Below are 14430 nucleotides of genomic sequence, written 5' to 3'. Positions count from 1 at the left end.
TGATTAAGCAGAAGGAATAAACTGTTTGAAGTTCTGAACAAAGCTTTTCTTTCATAGCCTTTCTTTAAATAATATGCATTTTTCCACAGGGGTGTAGTTCCTTTCAGCCAAAGGAAGAAAATGCTAGAAAAGGCCAGAGCAAAAAATAAGAAGCCCAAGTCCAGTGCTGGTATCTCCTCTATGCCAAACATAACTGTTGGAACCCAGGCAAGTGCAGCTCTCAGCAGTAGCATTTTTAATCTGCTGTATGATGAACTTACAACCTCCTCTTAAAAAAAAAAACCCACAACAAAATGAATTAGGTTCTGTTCTTCTTATGCAAAAAAGTGGTATCAATAATATGGAATTAAAATAGTATGTTTTAATTATATGGCTGTAAATGGATGTGTCTTGTTAGTGTTTTTATTGTTTTACAAGTCTGATTATTGCTGCACACATGGAAGAACAAGCTGTACTCATCCAAAGTACTTCTGTTTTAACTTACCTACTGGTTCTGCATTTTGAGTGAAAGTAACTGTAGAAATACAATTCTTGATAGAACACACAGGGTTGTAAATGATTTGGCATTTAAGTGCCTGCAGTATTAATGTCTTGGTTGGATTTACTTATGCAGTAGGATAGACCTTAGTTTGAAGCCTTTACCAGAAAGGCTAGTAACTGATATAGAGGTGTAGAACTTTTCTTTGATTAGTACTACATCTAATATAAGACAAAGCAGCTCCTTCCCAGGGAGCACATTTCTTTTGATTCCAAATCCATTCTAATGGACATTGGGATGAGTCTGTTGCCGGATTAATTTTCCTTTTGTGGTTGAACAACTCAATATATATTAAACAGCTTCACTGCTTTCAGCTGTGAATTGCACGACAGCCTCTTTTTCCGTACATCTTGCTGACCTTCCTCTTCACTTAATTCCATAAATTTTCTGTTTTGACTACTACATATTCCACCAAGAAAAAATGCATGCACATACGATTTCCCTCAGTATAATCCATTGTTCTCATAGATAAATGCTTCTGTCTGTAGGTGTGTTTAAGAAATAACCCTCTCTATCATGCTGGAGCAGTTGCTTTTTCAATCAGTGCTGGAATTCCTAAAGTGGGTGTGTTAATGGAATCTGTTTGGAACATGAACGACAGCTGTCGATTTCAGCTTCGGTCCCCCGAGAGCTTGAAAAACATGGAGAAAGCCAGCAAAACTACTGAAGCAAAGTAAGTGTGGAGAACACACACATGCACACACACAGAGAACATTTATTTGATGTTCTCATGAATTGGTGAGTGATTAAAAATTGAAAAGAAGGAAGGTCAGGTTTTTATAATTTTGAAGTTTTTGCCTTCTTTATAAGAGACTGCGTTCCTTGTAAACTGCTAAATGTACAGAAATGCTCACTGCAGGGAAGGTGTCTCAGTTATGTGAAACCACTATGGACATGTGAAATACAGAAGGAATATCAAATGGAGACTTGCCTACAGTATTTCATAAAGTTTTCAAGACTTTATATTTTAGTAGCTGAAACTGGAACCAACTGTTTTCCAGCCCTTCATGAGATTAGCAAATCTGTTTCAGCCCCTCCATAGTTTGGGGAAAAAAAAAAAAAAAAGGTTGACAATTGCTATTTAAATGTTTCTTAAAACACATTTAAACAATTTCAAGTAAAGCTTGTAAACATTTAGCAGTTCTGGAGTTTCAGGTTGCTGTATAAAGCTAATAATTCTTCCTGTCTTCAAATGAAACTCATCATGTTTATTTTATGTAATATTTTATCTATGCTCAGTTAATACTAAAAAGCTAATCTCTGATTAAGCAGCATTGTACTGTTCCCAACATCAAGATTTATAGCCTTGTCAGTTAGAATGATTGTTTGCAAGTGAGGAGTTGTTTCATTAAGGTATTATTAAAGGAGTGTGGCTGGGATACACTGACACTTTGTCTATTGTCAAGAAAAAGTTTTCAGTTTTTTCTTTCTTTATTCTAAGTACTACCTTTTATTCTAGACCTGAAAGCAAACAGGAACCAGTGAAAACTGAGATGGGTCCTCCACCATCCCCGGCTTCCACTTGTAGTGATGCATCTTCAATAGCAAGCAGTGCATCAATGCCATATAGTAAGTGATGTTTAGCTCAGAGTAACATAAAATATTTGTGTAGATAAGAAGTTTCCATAAAAAGCAGTTCTACAATGATTCTGTGCTAATTTCAGAATCCTTCAGTCTTTCAGTCTACAATACAGAGTAAGGCTTTTGTAATAGATTTTGGATAATCAGTGAATTGTCAGTGTTAAATTTGAATATATTAGTATAAGCAGTGACTACTTGATATCAGGTGTATCTGTGCAAGCATAAGTATTTTTCAGCAGGTGAGAGGAAGTCTTAAGATAAAGCTGTTCATGTTTAATTGCCATGTGATAATGAGTTTCTTTACAGCCCAGAATTTGAACTTGTTTTGGAAAACTCCTTTTAAGATTAAGCTGTTGTTGCACAGCTTGCCTTGCAGTTGAATTTCAATGCATGAAGCGGTTGTTTGTCATCTCTTACAAAAAATGTCTAAAATTAGGCATTCTTTACTAACATACAAAAGCAGAGAAGTTTCGTAGTGCAAGTTGTGTTTAAAAACCTGAAAGGCTACATCAGAATTCATGTTACTGGACTCCTTAAGTATTTTTTCTCTCCATTTAAACACATACATTTTTAAAGTGTTAATTACAGTGCCATCATTTGAAGAAATCTTCTCTCTACCTCTTTTCCTTCTTATTGTTCACATACTGCAGTTTTAAGATATGTTCACTTCAAGACTTAAATGGCCTCGTGCAGTGACTGAGAATCTTGTATGTTCAGATCTTCAGTACTAATTAATTTTACTATTAGTCTTTTACTGCTGATCTTTTTTGCAGTTCATTCGACTGTAATTTTTCACTGGCTCCAACTTTGCTTAGGATTTTGAACTAGCGTTTGAAGTTAACTGTGCAATTAGCTTGGAAGTTCTCTGCTTCTTATTTCAAATGTGTTTATAGTATTAGTTACACTATACTCAATGCAGAAGATTAAAGGTTCTTGTCAGTGTTAATTTAGCCATGTTATGTATTTAAATTTGATTCTGAGTATACTACAGTTAACAGTTCAGATAATGTCTTTGCAGTGAATCTAACTGTATTGCAATTGCTATTTGCCCAAATGGCTATTTTCTCCTTCATTTGCTATTCTTCTAGAAGTTTACAAAATAATCCATATGTGGTAGACAAGCAGACTTTTTGTAAGGTTGATATAAAGCACTGCAGCAGGGCTGAATGAAGGGTCTTACAGTGTCAGATGTTTTACTTACAGTATCTGAGCCCTTTGAAAGCAGGGCTTGTTTCTTGTATTTTAATTTTATTGTATTCGTATTATTGCATTACTTAAAATTTAAAAATTAAAAAAATTATTTTACTCTAATTACTTTGCTTAAATGCCCTTAACAATTGCTTTCTTTATCATATAGACTTTATTAGTTCTGAGTGCTTAGAAAAACATGAAAATTACATGATACACTGTTAGGTGTCTCTTAATCTCTTAATCTCTTAATCTCTTGTTGATTTCTAGATTTGATAATATTTTGCGGGGAAAAGTTTGGTATTTTACTGAACTTTGCATTTTGATACTTTGATTAAATCTCTAAAGTCTTTCTTTTTGGTAATAACTTTTTTGTCTCAGAGCGACGACGATCTACTCCTGCCCCAAAAGAGGAGGAGAAAGTGAATGAAGAACAGTGGTCTCTGAGGGAAGTTGTGTTTGTGGAAGATGTTAAGAATGTTCCCGTCGGCAAGGTTTGTCTAAAATGCACTGTCCCACTGTATTTGGGGAGGAGAAAAGAAGTTTTTTCTTTTAGATAATCATACTTTTGGAGATGCTTAAGAGTATTTCTCATGAGTATGACTTTTGTTGCATTTTAATTTGTCCATAAAGCAGTGATAATAGTAGAATGGATGTGTTGTGAACAAAACATGCTGAATCTTAAACAGTAACATTCTGGTACTTTAAGTTGAACCACAACAGTAAGAAAAGCAGATGTGGTTTTATCCGAAATATTATTTCTGGTGTATTGAGCAATAGCTCCCATATGTCCAGTGAGACTGCAAAGAGTTTCACCTGTTGTGACTGACTTTTACACACACATGGTGGAATGTTTGGGTGAATCTCATGTTCTGGCGACCAAAGAACAGAAATATTTTGATTAGAAATGACATGCTTCCTTAATACGACTATAAAGTTATTTGATTTATTACTGCGGAAAATCTGTTTAGTCCTTGTAATTTTTTTCATTTTCTCTCTAATAAACCTTTGCTGTGACTCGGAGTCCTATAGAGGAAAATACTTAATTTCTCCTTTTGCATTGTTGTGCCATGTTAGGGGAGATTAGGGCCTCTAGACAGTTCTCTGGTATGCTTTTCAAAAATAAGAGCAACAAGAAAGCCAATAAAGGTTTTCCACAAGAGGAAATGATTGGGCTGCTTTCTATTTGATTAACAGAAAATGAAAAAAAAAGTTACCAGAAGAGAAATAACTGTCCAACAGAAGGCAGTTGGGTTTAGTAAGAGTTATATTTACTTGCATCCCTAATAGGTTTACTTGTGCAGCAGTGTAAGAAAGATTTGCCTTGAGCAGTATCTTGGAAAGGAGGAGGCCTGCAATGAATTTTCATTATCATGTTTAGATCATTTCTGCAGAAGGGAGCATGGAGCAACTTAATCCATTGAAAGTTCAAAAAAAAAATGAAGTTTTGAGAGCTAGTTGAAGTCACTGAAACCATTGTTTCCTCTGATACCAGCTTTGGGGAAGTTCCTCTTGTCCTTATCTGTCCTTCCTGTTTTAGACCCCAGGATTTTCAGGGCAGAGACTGTTCTCCTGTTTCTGTGTATAGTTGCAAAGGTATCTGTGCTTTGCATCAAGAACTACTATCATAAATATAGATGACCGTGAATTTTTATGTTAATATTTTCATTAAATTGCTAAAACGAGTAAGTGGTCTGTCTTCTGTTACTATTGCTGAGTCTATTGGCAAAGATGCTTTTTTTAGTTCATAAAGCATGCTGTTCTGTTCCAGTGATGTATAGTGTCATTCATGTTTTTCCTTTTACAGTTTTGTAACACTTTAGTGTTTAGATCAAATCCAGCAGATAAAATCATAACGAATTTTGCCTGGTGGTGTCCAGGTTAAAGAAAGAAATACAGTTTATGACAAGGGTATAAAAGAATTTTCACTTAGTCTTCAGGAGGTGGAATTTAGAGATAGAAAAAAGTTTCAAATTTACTGATGCTCAGCCTGTGTTCCTGAAATAGTTTTGTTTTTACAAAATTTACATCCCTGTGCTTTCAGATACACACAGCAACTTCATGATGTCTCTAAAAACTGATTGATTGTAATCCTTCCAAGCCCCCTGCTATGTTCTGTTTGTACAATGGTGGGCACGTAGTTGGTGTCAACTTCTAATATGCCTGTTTCACTCTGGGCACTTATTGATTATGTAACAGCTCTCCCCTGAGTGCTTGTGATCATCGATACCAGTAGATCTTACAACCAGCATTTTACACACACTTTGTAAGTGTGTATTACATACAATGCCAAAGCAGCAAATGACCAGAGAGTACAAAAGTTGTTAGATTGGGGTAGTCTTGAAAGAAATTAAGAAAGCATGTCTGCTAGATGTACTCTTGTGTTTAGTCATCTTACTCCTTGGAATTTATTACCTTCCAGTCTTGTTTCAATTTAAATCCTTTATGGCTTGGAACAAAACTAAGCCTTTATTCCTCCAAGTCTGTCATTAGATGGAGAAGGTAGTCATTACAAGATTGTCCACCTAATGGAAGACTGATGGAATGAAAAAGCTTGGCACTTGTCTCTTGTCCGTGTTAGTGAGAGGTCTGATGGAGTCTTTCAGTGTCATTTAGAAAAGATATGGACTGAAATAAGCCTTTTTTACAGCTCACTGGTATCAGAGGAATAGAAGCTTTTTTTGTCAATCCCATGCACTTTGGGATATTCTGCTTAACCACATTAGCTTCTTCATCTCTTTTCTGAAATGGCTTAGATGGTGTCTGGAACCCCTGTTAGAACAGAGGGGTAGGGAACCTGAGTTGGAGCTGCTTTTTTCTTTGGCAGCTGCGGTTCATTTTGGTTTGAGGCTTTCCACTGGCAGTGACCAAGGTCTCCCCAAACTGCTTCTGGTCATCAAAGTTATCCTCAAGCAGGTGAGACTCCTGTGTGTTACCAGTTTTGCAGTTCCTATGCCCAGAAAGCTTATCAGCTCCTAGGTATTTTGTGAAACATTAATTTGGATTGAGTAGTTTGTTCTTTAACCTATACTTTCTATTGCATTATTTCAGTCAGTCACTTGAATTTTTTTTTTTTTTTTAATTTCTGTCTGAGATTGAAGCCTTGCAATGAGAATGATAAATTGAAAGAGGTCAGGCTGGTTATTGTCCCAGAAGAGTTAGCCAGTCCCTATTAGGAGTCTGGTTTTAATCCTTCAAAGTTGAATATTTTACAAATTATCCCAGTATTTCTTTGAAAGTGCTCATTGTACTTTGCGAGTAGAGGTAGAAGCCTTTTCTGTGATGTTAAAATTTCTTCCAATTCCAACAAGGAGATTGGATAAGAAATAAAAAGTATATTTTCTCTGGTCTTCTGCTGCTGTGTCTTGAGAGGGAATGTGGTGGTTCTGGAGAGGGAAAGATTCTACGATTACCTGTGGCATTGTGGTGTCAAGGAGTGTGGCAGTAGGTTGATGGTAAGGGTAAAGGAGATAACAACTATGTTCATCTTTCAGTTTGTCAGATCATTTTTCTTCTTCCATTAAAAGGCAAGATTGGATCTTATTATCCTCTAGTTGAAAATGCACTAAAAAGGTATTCTGCTTTTAGAAAAAAAATCTTTAAACTTCCTTGTTGTTGCTTGCTTTTTTCATTCGATTCCATTCTTTTAATTAAGGCCTAATAAGGCAAACACTGTATATGTAGTTCTGTAAAATGCTTGTTTCTAATTGGTGAAACTTCTGCATCAGCAGTATCAACAGTGTAAGTACCTTAGTTCTGGAAGCTAAAGCATCTAAATCCTTTAAGCTTTTGCATTTTATTTTTGTTAATGAGTTTTTCAATTATCTCAGACTTATATAATTTCAATTAAAGAGGAATGTTTGTTGCATATTTACCTTGTTTGCTGCCAGCTCATTATACCACATTTCTACTTTGGGGCTTTCTGTGTACAGTTGCTGTCAAGTGCTTCACTCAAGCTCCTTGCTCGCTACATCAATGGATAGTTTTATTTTCTTTCTGTGTAACAGTCAACAGTGGTAGCCTAGTAGTAGTAGTAACTTAAACTAAAGAACTGATTTGAGTTACCCTTTGAAGAATCTTCAAATGCTGTGAATATCTTCTCAGCCAAATCAGTTTATAAAGATACATGATTTTCTTCTTGAATGAGAAAGAAAAAAAAAAATTTGCCATGTGGACTCTGAAAGAGTCACCAAAGAGTTCCAGCACTTTAAAAGCTGCCAGCATTTCATTGAATACATCGAAAGTGATGTGAGAAGTGATGTAGTTGATAACACTAAGAGCAGCCAGAAAGCATGTTGGAAAAAACTTTCAGTTATGGAGATAGGATATGTTAAATATTTGGGAATTGTGCCTTTTCTTAAGGTGTGTTTCTTTCAGAAAGCAGCCCAAATGTACAAAGCTGTTGTAGGAACATTTAGTCATTAAAAAAAAAAAAAAGATGCTACATGTTGTCTAGAAGCTGTGGTTGCACCATTGGCATGCAATTTCAGGCTTGTAAATTAGTCTGATTATCTTAAAAACATCCAAATTTTCATTGAATAAATTTTATGACTAAATCACAGCTTTTGTTTAGTGTTCCAATCTCAATAGAAATCTGTCTTTTTATAGTCCAGATGACAGTTAATGCTTGTGAATGTGTGACTGGTCTGAATTTTGCAATTTTTGAGTAGTATTCTTACAACCATTAGTGATGCTCTACCACTAGAACTAGTAATTCTGCTTCTAGAGAGAAGTTTCAGCATGTGAGGAGCAAGAGCTGTGCCTATCTACAGTAATTTTTGTAACAAAAAATCTGCTAATGCTTTAATGTTTGTCAATATATCATTTTCTCTAGTGCACTTGAGAGGATGCACTTAGATAAAGAAATTGGGAGAAAACATGGAAATGCCTGAATTTTTATTACAGTGTATTGAAAATCTGAGAGATGTTTTCTTTTGTTGGGGCGTTTTTAGATAAAGTTGATTACATTTAGGTCTTCAATATTGCTTGGTAAGCACTTTCTCTGTAGACACTACTGAAATTAGGGCCTAATCAAGATTGATGGTTGCTTATATCTAGTTTTGATCAAGACAGAGAGCACACAAAGTTCTTATTTCTATTCAAAATTAAAACACTGTAAATCCTTCCCTCATTCCCTTCTTTCTTAGCTTTGTTTTCCTTTTTAGAAAATTACGGTCTCACCTGGAAACTCGAAGGGCCTTGTTGTTTGTTGATAGCATAAGAAGTTTCTATATCAAGGAAGCCTGTTTTGACAGTTCTGATTAGATATACATGGTAGCAACTCTTTGGAGAGGCTTACAGTCTTAGAAATGACTGTGTGAATGTGGGGTTGAATAACTTCCATTTCCTTGGGGGCCAGAGAAAGACACAGATGCATGAAGAATGTCTGGATAGACTTGTCTGTATCCTTCAGTCCTAAGGACTGAGCGGAGAACTTTATCATTGAGTGTACAGAACAGGTAATAGACCATAAACCAACAGTTCTTTTTTCCACTATACACATTCCTCTTGAGGAAGGAGCACTAAGACTCTGTGACAGAGGCTTTAAAAAGTCTCAGGGGGCCAACAAGTATCCAACCAAAACCAAGGTATTTCCTTTGTCTTGTAGTATAAGAGCTAAGATGCTCAGTGTATTTTTTTTTTTTTTTTTTGTCTTTAAATTTGTTTTTTTTTTTTTTTGGTTAATTAATTTTTCGGCTTCATCGCCACAAGGATGGTGTTTATTTCCAAATGTGATTGGACAAATTAGTAAGAGAAGGATCTATCCAGGCTATTAAACATGAAGTTGTCCTGCTGTTTACAGAAGGCGGAAGCTGGGAGTATCAGTAGGAGCTTTTCTAGTCAGTTGATGTTGGTTCCTGTTGGATGTAGGATGTTGAAATGGAGGGACCTTTGATCTGATTCAGGGTGCTTATGAAGTCAATAAGAAATCCAAGTTTTTAATATTTCAGTAATTTTAGCAAAATAACAAGGCTACTGACCAAGAGCTGTAGAATTTAACAATGGTAATTTAAATGGTAAATGGTTTTCTTTTCCTGTTAAAGGTCTGGTTTATTTTGAAGCAAATCAGATTCTGTTCAAAGCTTTTGATAGAAGTGCAATGTGTTCTGCCTGTAGGTGCTAAAAGTGGATGGTGCATACGTTGCTGTGAAATTTCCGGGCACCTCCAGTAATGCAAACTGTCAGAGCAGTTCTAATTCAGATCCCGATCCTTCTTCTCTTCTCCAAGACTGTAGGCTGCTCAGAATAGATGAACTGCAGGTATGTGTTTGTAAAACACTGAGGAAGCAATCAGTATTTTGAAATGTCAGCACTGTGTGTGCTTAATTGCTGTGTAAAATTTTACGTATGTTTTCAGGTTGTAAAAACTGGTGGAACTCCAAAAGTTCCTGACTGTTTCCAAAGGACACCTAAAAAGCTGTGTATTCCTGAAAAAACAGAGATCCTAGCAGTAAATGTAGATTCAAAAGGTAAGTAGGACTTACCCCATAAGTCCAGTTCTGTTTATTATTTATTATCTGTCTCTTGTCCTAGTGGAAAACACCTACTGTCAAAAGAACATGCACAGTTGTTTCCATTGATATTAGTAATTCCTTGAAAGTGCGTTAGTTAGAAGTTCTTTTACTGGATGCCATCAGTAAGACACTAACTTTTTTCTTGGTGTGTTTTTGAAGGAGTGCATGCTGTGCTGAAAACTGGGAACTGGGTTCGATACTGCATATTTGACCTCGCCACAGGAAAGGCTGAACAGGAAAATAATTTCCCTACCAGCAGCATTGCATTCCTGGGTCAGAATGAGAGAAGTGTTGCTATTTTTACAGCTGGACAGGTTTGTGGTTTTCTGTCTCAGTCATTTAACCTCACTGCAATTCACTTCCATCATCTTTGAATGAGATGGTACAGCCTTCTGTAAGGCTTTTCTGAAGTCTGGCAGAGAAATAGTTTTTCAGACAGGTTCTGAAAGACTTGATGCTGCCATTAATATTCTGAAGGCACAAGGGGAATAGCAATCAATTCACCTAAGCACATCTCACTCAGATTCTACCTTGAATGTAAAAAAAGGGGGAAAAACTTGACAGAATGGTTCCTGGGTTAGTGTAAGCTTGTTATCTAGCTATGTTTTGGAACTGGATCAGATAAAGATCCACTCTTGATAATAAATGGAAGTATTAACAGAAAAAAAACCTGTATTTGACATTAAAAATATATATTAAGGTTTTGTGCAACTCTTGCACAAACACAATATACTTCGTTTAGGATAATTGAAAGAAACATTTTTGTCAAAATAACTGAATTTGAATTTCAATGTATTTAAATTTATTTGGAGCATTTAAGTAAGCTGAAAGTATAGGTACTATACATTTCACTGGTAACATTTCATAATGTATGTATATGATGAGAAAGATACTTTTAATAGTATTTACTATATTAAGCACATTTGGGTATTTGCAAAGGGGAATCTTGTATCTTACGCTGGATCACTTGTAATGATAGGAGACAATGACATAAATGAGGATCTTAGGTAAACTTGTCATTGTTGACAGTCAAGAAGAACTGGCCCTTTTTGGAAGGATAATATTTATAAACTATGGAGACTTATTGATAAAACCTTTTTTTCCCAAATGTAGGAATCACCTATTATTCTTAGAGATGGAAATGGTACAATCTATCCAATGGCAAAAGATTGTATGGGTGGAATACGAGACCCTGACTGGCTTGATCTTCCACCTATTAGTAGTCTTGGAATGGGTGTTCATTCCTTAACAAATCTTCCTGCTAACTCGACCATCAAAAAGAAAGCTGCTATTATCATTATGGCTGTCGAGGTAAATATTTTCTTTACTACCCAATTATGTGGTTTTTTCCCTTTGGTGTTAAAAAGTTATGCTTACAGCAGTTTTGTGTTTAGATATTGCTTTGTATTTTTGCTGTTTCGAACAAGCTACTTTCAGCAGAAGATTCTCTTAAAAACATGAAAACACAAACATGTTTACCAAGTAAACTGAAAGATCCATTTTGGGGTGCATGATTTCTGTATCAGGATTTTAATTAGTAAGTTTCTTTCAGGCATTGATTTTAAAATGATTACCATTTTAAAATGTCTACCAAAACTGTACAGTCTTATTTGTCTCATGGGTGCACAGTTTTTCTGAGGGATCCAGCAACGTGTTTTCTTGAGAATGCAATACATTTTAAGTTGCTTTTTTTTTTTTAATCATATATTTGGACCATACACTAGGAAACTGTGAGAGTCAAGCGAAGGTTTTTTCACTTGAATCGCCTGTAAAGCCTCTATGTCATACTTGTAAAAACTCCTCAGTGATTTGGGGCTCTGTGGTTAGATCTGCCGTGTGCTCTGCTGCCACCCCGAGGTGCTGTGTACCTGTTAGACTGAGATGGATTGCACAGTGTAGTACTACTCCATAATTGTGGAAAAGCTCGTTATATATGGGGTGAACCTCCCAGACCTTCAACACTTCTAATCATTCACTTCTCAGTGCATATATCACTTGTTTAAAAAGAAATATGTAAGAGCTAGTTCATGTAGCCCCCTTAGGTTTTTTCCATGGTACCACTTTCCCCATGTTACATGTAGCCATGAAATAGAAGTAAGCTACCTTAGGAATCCAGCTGTGAAGCCAAAGGAATGCTTTTGTGAGCCTCACAGCTTCTGCTGCTTAAGCCTCTCTGTTCCTTTCGCTTGTCTGTACCTGAATGCATGCAGTTGTTTTTAACAGTGCTATAGTTGAGATCATGCATATTTCCAACGGTTCCTGCACTGACTTCCAGCCATTATCCTAGATAAAGACTTTTCTATTAACTTCAAAAATGGAAACTTAGAAGTATGTATGAAGGTTGGTTATATGCCTGCTGTTTGTACTTTCATTTCTAAAATATTTTGTTCTTTTGAGTACAGAAACAAACATTAATGCAGCACATTCTTCGATGTGACTATGAAGCTTGCAGACAATACCTGATGAATCTTGAACAAGCAGTTGTTTTGGATCAGAATCCACAAATGCTGCAGACGTTCCTTGGCCATAGATGTGACGGAAACCGTAATATTCTGCATGCTTGTGTATCTGTATGCTTTCCAACCAGCAACAAAGAAACAAAAGAGGAAGAGGGTGAGCTCAACAATATCATGAAAATATACTGAAGATAAACTTTTTATACATTTTCAAGAAATCTGAAATAAAGGTTGCTCTCTTCATATTTGGGTATATTATAATTTAGCACCTAAAATGTGTCCTAGCCTTTCAAAGGTGCTGAGACATTTTTATCGCTCTCATAAGGTTTTATAAGAATTCAAAAGTTGATTGATTATAAAAGACAAACTTTTGACATTCACATGTTAATTTTAGATGAAGAAAGTATTTTTCTACTGTTATATCACTAGTATCCCCATTATATCACTAATAAACTTTTATGAGAAACAGTATTTAATATTTTTCAAGTGCTATAGTGTATGTTAATGCCTCCAATAAGAAATGCTACTTGCCATTGACATGTAGCAAGAAATGTGAAAGAATGACTTATTAATGCCAGTTACTGACACCATTTAAAAAATCTATTAAATACTGATATGTAAAAAGCATGTTAACAGAAAAAGGTTGCTAAGTCAAGCACTCAAAAATTAGGAAATGCCAGAATTAAGTTTACCCATGTGCTATACATGGGTATGCATTGTGAAATGGTCTTTAATTACACCATCATACTATTTTTTCCACAGGACTACCTCATTCAGTGCACAAGATGGACGGTGCTCACCGAATGGGTAGCTATTCAATATTTCTTTTTATCCTCATCATTCAGTGTGTGGCCCCATTCCTTACTATTGCACACCATACAAACCCTGCACTGAATAATGAATGAACTTCCTTGTGGGATTTTTGTATGGTGATGTCATTGAATTTTAGTCATTTATAGACCTTAATTGTTCCTCATATCCCTATTTGTAGAATGGGGGTAATGCTGCAGCTTTCTCATCTCTTGCTTGAAGTTTTTCTATATTCAAAGTATTAACTAATTTTGAGGGTTTTGTTTGAGAAGCCTAGGGCCTGATCTCATTTTTTTGAAAAGGTATAATTTCAAAACACTTTATTCTAGAGCTGTATAATAGTAGTTTTAGTTGATTCGTGAATATTAATTATTTCTGTGAGTCAGACACCTTTTAGGTGTCGAGAAATTAGTAAAATGTATCACAATCATCTGTATAAACTTGTTTTGCAAAGTTCTGTGTGCTGTTAGATGTGGCAGAAATAGGTTCCAGTTCTCCAGAGTGATGTTCAGTGGCATTAAACACAAGACAATGTTTCTCCCTCTCCTTGTCAAGCTGTTGCTGCCTTACTCACCCCTTCCAAATGTTGCAGCAAATAAGGCATAAACAGCTTGCTCATTGTATAACCCTTCATCTTTAGTGTGTCGTCCATCCTGTGCACTGATTGAGGCAGGGGTCTTGTTGCCTGGGGCAGGGTGGGTGGAGTGACAAAAAAATTCAAAACAAAAAAACAACCCAAAATAAACAAACCCCAACTGTGTAACTGAAGATTGGTTTACTGTAAGCACACAACGAATTTGAAATGAGGATGCATAGGCAAACTTAATCTGACTTTTCCTAATTTGAGTGCTTGTCTTTGCAACCTTGACGGTTTTTTTCCAGTAACTTCATTTGGATGTAATTTAACTTTATGAAAAATGAAAAACATGAACCTGATAGACTTGTAACACTCCTCTGCCTCTCTCTTTCCCCTCATAAAACTTGTTCTTGAAGGGGATTAATATCTTTAGATTCAGGTCACATTTAGCTTCTACTGTAACTGTTAGTGATGGGTATTAGGGCAAGCTTATTTTTGTTGCATCATGTGGAGGCCAGTGGTGACTAATGTTACTGTCTGAGAGTTATATGGCCATCTCTTAAACCATAAGAGAAGTTTGATTTGTGAGTAAAGGCTTCAATTCCAGACTACAGATGTGATGTTTCTTAACAATTTCAGAACATAGTACCCCTTCCCAGCTAGTACCTGCCTGAGATTCTTCGCTCTTCTTTATTTAGATTCTTCCCTAATTGGCAGGAAATTTTGAGGGCAGGGATAAGCTTTTTTTCGCCTTTTCTCTCAGAT

At 35.9% G+C, this 14430-nt stretch overlaps 1 protein-coding gene across 15 annotated transcripts in view; it reads left to right on the top strand.

The window, feature by feature from the left end:
* Positions 1-14430, top strand: part of UBR5 (ubiquitin protein ligase E3 component n-recognin 5) — an 85588-nt gene that overhangs the window by 41153 nt on the left and 30005 nt on the right. For 12 of the 15 annotated variants that reach the window (XM_017806386.1, XM_017806389.1, XM_017806388.1 and 9 more), the window contains 10 exons: positions 90-207; positions 1027-1211; positions 1998-2107; positions 3689-3801; positions 9425-9568; positions 9666-9777; positions 9982-10136; positions 10936-11133; positions 12225-12435; positions 13041-13085. In XM_017806386.1, the coding sequence (XP_017661875.1) occupies positions 90-207; positions 1027-1211; positions 1998-2107; positions 3689-3801; positions 9425-9568; positions 9666-9777; positions 9982-10136; positions 10936-11133; positions 12225-12435; positions 13041-13085 (1391 nt within the window). The remainder of the gene's footprint in view (positions 1-89; positions 208-1026; positions 1212-1997; positions 2108-3688; positions 3802-9424; positions 9569-9665; positions 9778-9981; positions 10137-10935; positions 11134-12224; positions 12436-13040; positions 13086-14430) is intronic. The other 3 variants (XM_017806385.1, XM_017806384.1, XM_017806382.1) reach the window with 1 other exon arrangement.

Source organism: Lepidothrix coronata, unplaced genomic scaffold, assembly GCF_001604755.1.
Source record: "Lepidothrix coronata isolate B3197 unplaced genomic scaffold, Lepidothrix_coronata-1.0 Scaffold15, whole genome shotgun sequence".
NCBI lineage: Eukaryota > Metazoa > Chordata > Aves > Passeriformes > Pipridae > Lepidothrix > Lepidothrix coronata.
The sequence above is the reverse complement of the archived record's forward strand: the minus strand, read 5'-3'. Positions and strand labels throughout refer to the sequence as shown.